The sequence below is a fragment of the Oryza glaberrima genome, chromosome 2 (genome assembly GCF_000147395.1).
Source record: "Oryza glaberrima chromosome 2, OglaRS2, whole genome shotgun sequence".
Taxonomy (NCBI): Eukaryota; Viridiplantae; Streptophyta; class Magnoliopsida; order Poales; family Poaceae; genus Oryza; species Oryza glaberrima.
The window spans coordinates 5,868,974-5,878,244 of record NC_068327.1 but is presented as its reverse complement, the minus strand read 5'-3'; the positions used below and the strand labels follow the sequence as shown (position 1 = coordinate 5,878,244).

General features: G+C 40.6%; 1 protein-coding gene across 2 annotated transcripts; it reads right to left on the bottom strand.

Moving 5' to 3' along the window:
- Nucleotides 1–191: 191 nt before the first annotated feature.
- LOC127761598 (pollen-specific leucine-rich repeat extensin-like protein 2) lies at nt 192–8,799 on the bottom strand. Of its 2 annotated transcripts, none has more exons than XM_052285910.1 (14): nt 8,634–8,799; nt 8,355–8,509; nt 6,005–6,066; nt 5,772–5,859; nt 5,627–5,688; nt 5,447–5,540; nt 4,776–5,330; nt 4,131–4,622; nt 3,863–4,033; nt 2,184–2,288; nt 1,949–2,098; nt 1,503–1,629; nt 1,353–1,416; nt 192–854 (listed from the first exon to the last, which is right to left on the bottom strand). In XM_052285910.1, the coding sequence occupies exons 2-14, from the start codon at nt 8,451–8,453 to the stop codon at nt 737–739; spliced, it is 2,187 nt and encodes a 728-aa protein (XP_052141870.1). In that variant the 5' UTR covers nt 8,454–8,509; nt 8,634–8,799; the 3' UTR covers nt 192–736. The 2 variants fall into 2 exon arrangements, with proteins under 2 accessions (XP_052141870.1, XP_052141871.1); XM_052285911.1 differs by having other exon boundaries at nt 1,503–1,626.
- Between the last annotated feature and the right edge of the window lie 472 nt (nt 8,800–9,271).

Here is a 9,271-nt window from a genome sequence, read left to right as displayed (position 1 = left end):
ACGCACTGATCACATACCATACTTGTTTACGTCACTTGCCGTGGAGTAATTTTATCATCATTAAGGTATAAGAAATCATAGTGTAAAATTTGATATCTTCTTGAGGTACTAAAATTTTTAATTTTAAAAAATTTTCTCGAGGACCCAAAAATTTGAGAAAGCACAAGAATCTTCAGGTACATACAATATGGTGAAAACAACTTAGAAGTTTCGTTTTGTCCTGAGTATCATACAACATTCCAAAAATGGACCTTACACAATTATACATATCAACCATAATCCGGTATTACCATCCACATAAATTTTAATAGCCAACTGCACTGGGGGTAAATAAACAACCTGGGCCAATAAGAATACATGATTTGCACATGGTCCATGGAGAATCCGAAAAGAAAGTCAAAAAACCATTCGAGGCCCCGAGGCATCATCCTTCCCAAATATACATGTTGCAACCGCATCAAACACAAATATACAAACACTATTGGAATGCGCATCAAGAACTCCGAAGGGTGGAGCATTGCTCAGACGCAGTTACGCTTGACCATTGTCCCTGTGGAAACGAGTTGTACAACCAACTACAGCGGATAAATACACAACAACCAGTAGTATGAATTAACAAATTCTCTCGAGGGCTAGTATGGTTCCTGATCCCGCTGGGCACTGCAAACCCTTTGTCCGATGATGCACAAGAACTCCAAAAGAGCAGATAATATCGCACGTCGATTGTATAATGACCTTACCCAAAAGGATTTCCCCCAACAGAGCCATAGGAAGGTGGGGTGCTTGGCTGGGGGTACCTGGGAGCAGCTTGTTGATCAAAGCCCATGTTGAGGGAACCCAAACCTCCTTGTTGCCTGTAATGCCACAACTTGGACATAAGCGTCGAAACAACAAAAAATTGCACAATGGAACCAACACCTTGGAAGTATTTTAGGACGGAAATACGTCTTGTAGGAACTAAAACTTAAAATGAAAGAATGATATAACACAACGGAACCAACGCAAAGGCTGGTGCCTTTGGTTGCAGTACCAGATTTTAATGACGCAAACAATGGGCATGCCACTAGAAGGTGGATGCTATTGTTTATAGTAGAACAAAGGTGAGATAATTCTGAAAGCTACGGGTTTCAGTGGTTGATGTCAACCATCCAATCTGGTCGAATGGACTCATTAATAATTAGTCTCTATTTTAAGGTTGCATGCTACTTCCTACTCCTACATCCCAAAAGATACAACAAAAACGGCAGAAAAAAAAAAATCAACACGAGCAAAAAGTATCTTTAAAAAATGCTAAAAAGTTCTTCACTACACTTTCAACTTAGGAGATACACTAAATACAGCAGTCAACTCACATTGGAAGCATGGTATTAGGTAACTGCTCAGACATGTTTGGAACTTGCTGCATCATGTAATGATCTGAAGTTGAACCACAAATTAGCACACAGATAAGAAATACTAATAAAGAGCACAGTTTCAGAGATTATGCTGAGATATGGAAATACTTGGAGGTGCAGGTGACTGGTACAGCTGCTGAGGTTGCTGTGGAAGGACTCCAAAACTCGAGGTACCAAGTAAACCTGGGGGAGTCATGCCAGCAGATGCTCCCAGTGGTCCAGGTAGGGGCTGCTGCTGCTCAAGGACACAAAGATTAACCATGTTAATGGAGCAAACAAAGATGGTGAGTCATACCAGCTGATCCAGGTCGGGATTGCTCAAGGGTACAAACAATATGGTCGCACTATCGTAGTGCATCATCAAGTATAAAACTAATGCACTTGACAGTTTTTTAGAGGAAGAGGACCAACATTTACAACAATATCACAATGTTAATGAAACAATCAGGCATAATTAATAGACAAGATACCTCAAGATTTACAAGAATAGTAAGTGAAACGATCTTAGTTTGAGATATTTTGTAAAAGAGGTATTTCATTCTCTTAATTCATACCGTGTGAGCTTGAACTGGAGCTGGCTCATTCCCAAGATCAAAAGGATTTGATGCTTTCGCAGGTTGGGGGTATGCATGTTGCTGTTGCGGATATACAGGTTGTTGATATGCAGGTTGAGCAAATGCCATCTGAGGATATGCTTGCATTCCCTAAAATTGGTAAATAATTTATCTAGTTAGGAAAAACATCAACATCAGATACACAATAAATCGCTAATATGAGAATGATAGATACCATTGCAGTCTGATATGGCATGGCATATCCCATTCCAAATTGGGGTGTTCTCTGCCAACCCCCTACTGTTTGAGGTCCTGGTGGATATAACGAAGTAAAGATATCCTGCAAAAAAATGATCTAAGGGTCAACTATGCTGACACAATGATTTTATGGAGCATATTAGTGGCCCCACCAGGTTTTTTTTTCTTCTCTAATATGACCATTTTTCACAGAAAAGGAAAAGGATCGCACAGTTGTCCTCAATTCAAAGTTAGTTTAAACGATCTTGCAAGTGAAATAGGGGTACAACAAAAAGACAAATGAACTGAGAAGCATTGTTGGTCACAACCAGCATGAATGGGTGACTCAGATCACTACTTATTACTTACTGGAAGTATAGACTCAAACCAATAGCTATCTTTTTTTTTCTTTTTTTCCTTTTTTTGCATAATGATGACCTGAATGCCTGTTTAGCTTTTTCACTCGATAACCTGATTTATTTCCATGTATCTGGTTAGTCAACCCAGATATCACATTCAAATGCACCAACAATTATTAACACCATTATTCAACTCTTGCCCTACCATACCATGCATTGTTTTACATGCATATATTATCATCTCTCAATAAAAAAAAGTTAATAACCGTGTAACCCCCATTAAAATGCAATTTAATATGTAAACAATCAACAAATCCCACCTAGTTTTAAACCAACATAACTGATCGCATAGGAAATGATATATCCTACCAACGTATTAACAGTTAGCTAATGCTTGCTAAACAGAAATACCACCTCTGACAGATCAAAAGATCATCATTTAACCTTGGGCCACCACACCTTACATTATTTGACAAGATTTCAAGGAAATACTAGGCATAGAAAAACTGTAAGTGTCAGTCTCTTAGCAGTTTTGAGCTCTATACCTTTTATCATGTACTCCTGTTCTTTTTTTATCTGACACTTTTTAACTCCATAAATTTTCAGCATGACACTGCAAATAACTTTTGTAACTTTATGTAAATTATTAAAGGCACCTGAATATCTAGGGACACATCTATAATCCAATACATGTATATGCTCAACAATAATTTTGGAGCTTGGGTATGAAATGTACCCCATATGCATATGGTAAGTGAAATCCGAACTAAGAACTCATATTGACTAGTACTCAATTTAGTTGGACTGCAGTGATTATATGTCATGAAATTAGTTCATGGGAGGATAACCATATCATAAGTCCTGAACCTCAAAGCATATTGCTGTCCTATATATTATAGGTAATACACCAACAGGTATCGACTTGGAAGCCTAGGCAACAACAAAGTGCCTCATACTGCTATCCTATATATTATAGGTATAAAATAATGCAGTTCCTCTGCAACTTACAACATGGATTCTAAAGCGTCAAAGAGAAAACGGTTGTGTTACTAATCTGGTAAGTAGTTGGTTCTATGCCCTGTCCACAAATTTGGTAATTTCAGCTTTATGATTCACAAAATATGGTTACAATAAGTTTAGAAAATGGCATCGCATATTGCACAAGCTATACTGTAGAACATACAAATTAACGGATTACATATCTAAATGAAGCCAATGAAGCAAAGGGGTGGGGAAGATGAAACAATTCAGTAGTGCAGGGACTAGAAAATGCTGCAATGCTAGATGTTCAATTCTCTACAAGCAGTTAATCACATACCGCTGGAAGTTCTTTCCGGCCAATGGATCTACTGTCAGTATTAGGTGCTGCTTCTTGAATGCCACTAGTTGCTCGGGAATTCGCAGAGACCTGGAATGGAAGTCCAGCTGCCGGAGCAGCTAGACCAGTTTGTTGAACTGAAGATCCATGGATAGACATTCCTGTTGAGGCCTAAGAAAAGTATCAAGTGAAAACCTATTTCAAGGCAAAAAAAAGAAATGGAAGGTACACAGATCGACTTCTGATATTCCTCTGCAAACGGAAGTACCTGGTGACCTGAGACTCCAGGGGGTGCACCAAAAAATGAAGAATGTGACTGCCCCATCATGGATGACCCTCCATCATTTGGAACTGAAGTGGGCATGACCGAAGCTGGAAAAGCTGATGCATTGGGTGCAGAGGGTGTTTCAGAAAATGATAGTTGAGCAAGTGCAGACTCAAGGGGATCTACACTATTGCCAGTTTGTGGTGTTTGTTGCTGGCCGAAAGAATCAAACGATGCCCAGTCACCACCACCACTGCTCACTGATGACACATTTTTCCCTTGTTCCACAGCAGGCTGTTGTGCTGGTGCATTAACAGGTTGCACTGGCTGTGCACTAGCAGGCTGCTGTTGTGATGTAGGTGTAGATTGTGGAGGTGGCACAGATGCAGAAGGCTCAGGATCAGCACTGAAATCAATTAAACTTATCGTACTTGCCACTTTTATCTGTTCGGAGGTCCCCTCTGAAGAACCAATACTGCTGGCAGTTGATGTCCTCTACAATTATGAAGTATGTGTTGTAAGCTAATGAATTGAACCTACTGATAAAATTATCAGCTTAACGTGGAAATGGAGACAAGAACATGGTGATATTTCTAAAAGCAATGTCTGCAAAAAAAAAAAAAGGAAACATCAGAGGAAAATAATAACCTGCATCTGTGGTGGAGGTTCGATGGTTCTGGTTCCATTTGGTCTTGGAGGATCAATTGGCCTTGGAGGATCAATCAGTCTTGGAGGATCAATCGGTCTTGGAGGATCGATTGGTCTCGGAGGATCAATCATTCTCGCTACATTTGGCTTAGGAGGCTCACCAACCCGTAGTTGAGGTGCATTATCACCCAGTATATCCCTCACTGGCCGTACAACAGGGCTAGATCCATCGGTTTCCTTCTGGTAATTTGGAGACCCATTATCTGGCCTCTGTGGTTCAGAAGGCCTGCGGTCCTCAAACCGTTGAACTGGAGTTGTTTTTCCAGATCTATCCTCACGATTTCTATCATCAACTTCAAAGTAGCGGGGGCTTTTCTTATAATCATTATGTTCATAGCCAGGACTTCGTTCTCCATAGGAATATCTGGAATTTCTGTCATCGCTCCTTCCACTATAACTGCGACGATCAGAATAGCTTTCATTGTATGGCGGACTTCTTGAACCACCCCAATTTCCATCAGATCTCCTGTTTTCACTATACTCATCCTTATCATCCTAGAAGATACAAAGAAATAAGGAAATAACGAATTTAGGATAGTATAATAGCAATTTCCAACAAGCAATGGCAACTGCAAAAAAACAAGGATAGTTATAATTAGCCAACATATCACCTTTCCCCTCGGTGGCCGATCTGCACTTCTTTCTCCTGTGTATCTCCGTTCCACATAAACATGCTTAATAAAGTTCCTCAATTTATCCGCATTACTGAGACCAAAAGAAACAGGTCAGAATTCCAAGATAAAGGAAACAAGTTGTAATCTAAATATGGTATGGCTAAACAGAAAGGTAACCTGCTGTCAGGGAAAGAATTGCGGTGAGCATCCCATTCCTTGAAGAATATTTCTCTAGCACGCTACAGGTTATGCAAAACACATGTCAAATTAGAAAGGCCTAAAATGGTAGAAAACATGAAAAAAAAAAGAGAGGACAAGTCACCTCATTTCCTCCTTCTTGAAGGGCACTAACTTCCTGTGCAGTAAATTTAGCCATAGAAACTGACTTCACTCGATGCGTGAACTCTCGGCTAGAAGCAAAACAAATTTTGTCATCAATAAAATTAGGATCACTGACTTCACTAAAATGCATCTAATTTGACCAAAGGGACAGTGAAGCTAGAGAGGTTCGACATATTACAAGTGTAACAAAACAGAACTGAATAAGAATCTTACTGTGCTCCACTGCAATTGGTACAAATGAAGGTCCAGAAATTTGTACAGACATATTGTGGTCCCTGTTAATATCAATATATGTGATTCAGTAATATACAAAAAAAATTAGGAAACAAAGTAATGCACATCAGTATTACACAAATACCCACTAATTAAGTCTACTTTCCCAACAAAAACATGTGTGGAGCACCTAAGCAAGGAGTACTCTGCTGAAGCAAAATATGGGCATAAATATAAGCTTGAACTATCTTAGAGTCCACCTAATTGCAAGAGTGGAGTGCAATCCTCCATAATCTTGACATGACATTATTAGGCAAACCTAGCTGCTTCTACTGCCAATTCCCTCCAGTACACATATTGCAAAACTCTTCAAGTTCCAAATGATAGATTTTGACATTATTTTGGGTGCACCATAGAATTAGAAAGCATAATACTCCCTCCGTCCCAAAATATAGCAACTTTTAGCTATGAATCTAGACATTTACTTGTCCGGATTCATAGCTGAAAGTTCCTATATTTTGGAATGGAGGGAGTAATTTATTCTACTTGTGGTAGAGAAAATTAGGCAAGGCTCGCTGTGATGACTAGTTGGAGATTTCCAAATAACCTCATTGCGCTGTAGATCGAGTAATAAACGAACTACCAAAAAAGGCTTATGTAGTGAAAAATGTCATGTGGACTGCAGATGATTCATGCTTTTCCAACAGTAGAAAACATTTGCAACAACTGATGGCATCTAATTATATAGGACCCCACTGTTGCAATAGCAGTTTAAGAAAAAAAAATCATTTATTTTGCATAATAATAGAAGCAATCACTAATTGACATACTCTAAAAGAGTAAAAAAGGTGAAGTCAACTGCCAGAACAATAGACATCCAAATGGGCCATGATAATATAGATTCCTTATTGATAGCTGTGGTAAATTATTAATGCCCAAAACAACTAGCAGATCAGTCAAGTCAAGAATGCTATTTGCCTTAAATAGCAGATACTATGCTAGCAGAAAAAGAAAAGGAAAAAATCAAGCTTAAAGAAATGCATAGAGCCTAAAGTGCAGCGTGCAAATGTGCATGTATTAGCACGTAGAGTTTAGGGCATAAACAGAAGGGAAAAAATATTAAACATCCATGAACGCAAGGTCAACTAAGCTATTCAGGTGGTTGAAACAACACGTGAATTTTTAGACATCATCTGGAGAGTTAACAATCTTGGTATATAGTAGAATATTACTCCCTCCTTCCCAAAATGATCATCATATATGTTTATGCACCAAGACCAAGGATAATTTAAATCACATCAATCAAGACACCATGCACGCATTCTCCCACAATGCATGCATCGATCAAAACACCATGCCAATTACACCTTAGCATGCACACATTCTCCCATGCTGCATTAATTGTATTATGATGAAATCCGTGTCCATGCGGTTATATGATGATCAATTTGAGAAATTTTGAATTCCATTACATGATGATCAATTTGGGAAGGAGGGAGTAGCATGTACTGCCTTGCAAGTGCCAGAATGTCACAAAATACACGTTTTGGTCCAAGACGACCACAGTGGTTTCTAATTTTTTTTGCTTATGATCTTCAATTCTTCATCAACTATAATAGCAAAGAGTATATGTCAAAGCTGTTTTTCGACTAGGGATTTATTAAAATTCCACATGTTGTAATTCAATTATAAAGAGGTGTTCTTTTTATTTTATTTTCTGCTTGTGCTGCTTTTTGAAGGGCTGCTTTGTTTTGTCACACCACAGACAATGTAAGCAAGTGTGACATTCACCATTGACTTTGACTGCAAAGATATGAACATGATAACTTTGAGACGCTCATAATCCGTTTTTCCGCAAAGATAAGAATACTTTAGCAGCTCATAAGCGCCATTACTTTCTTGATACTTGTATCTTAGGTACCTCTTGGCCATTGTTCTAGTCCTAAGTCGTAACGCGTGATGTATATCTGGCAGACAGTAGCAACATTTGTCGTCTACATAATTAATTACATGAAAAAGAATATGCTGTGTGATTACAGGGCATGGCATTACATCCAGCAATAGCTACACGCATTACTCTCCGTCCCAATTTACTGAATTGTGATCCAGTATCAACCAGCCTAATAAAATACCGCTATCCAATCGGAAACCTACCTATCCAGCCAGCCAATGAGATCTCCTAGTATGCCGCAAACATTCGCGGGTAGCTCTAAAACCCTCGCCATTACTAGCAACGCTGAAGTATAAAGCCAAGCGAGCTCAAAAACCACTTCCCCTAGATCCTAGCCAACCCCGCCGAAATCCTACCACATTTAGCAAGCCGAACAGTAGAAAGCCAGCGGGAACTCACCAAATTGTTGCAGTTGATGCACCTCTTGTTGGCGGGCAGCTTGAGCAGCCCGCGTATGATCCGCTCGTTCCTCTCGTCCTCCTTGAGCCTGCTCGCCATCGCCGCCCGGATCCCCGGCCGCCGCCGCCGCCGCCGCAAACCCTAAAACCCCACCGCTGCAAAAAAAAAAAAAAAATCAAACAAAAATATCCCCCACCGAAATGGCTCGAGATCCGACCAACCCAGCCAGATCCGCCCACAATTAGAGCAAAGCCACCGCCAAAATCGGCGAGCACTCACCTGCCGACGCGCCTCCTCCTCCGGTGGCGGCGCTCGCGCGAGATCTCGCAGCGGAAGACAAGGTGGCGGCGAGCGGCGACGCGAAGGCTTCGCCTCTTTCGTTCGCTGGCTGCTTCGCTGCGCGTGTAAGTAAGTAATAATAATAAAACTGAAAAAAAAATTTAATTAAACCTTTTTTTCTCTCTTCCCTTTCTCGTGGGGGTTTGGGAGAAGAAGGCGGAGGTTAGGCAGCCGGTCAACCGAGAGAGCGGTGACCGGCGGCAGCCGGTGGGTTGGTGGGGCCTGGGGTGTGTGGGGCCCACATGGCAGTGGCGGTTGGGTCGGTTGTGGGTGCGTGTGTGAGCTGGACGTGGGCTGTTCCTTCACCGGCGTTTCTGGTCTGGTCTTGGTTTGTTTTTGGGTTTTCGCTGAGTTGCTGGCTAATGATGATTCCTGTCTCCGCGCTGTCTCACCGACAGGTGGGGCCTAACAGAAAGAAGGTATTTTTTTTTATTTTGGGGGGAAGGGAAGATGATGGTTCTAGAACCTTTGCGGTTGAGTTGGTGGCATGTAGGGATAGATGAATTCATCTTTGTTTTTGTTCTCTTTGGATGCATGAGAGGGTAATGAAGGTTTTGAATAAGTTGTTTGATTATATG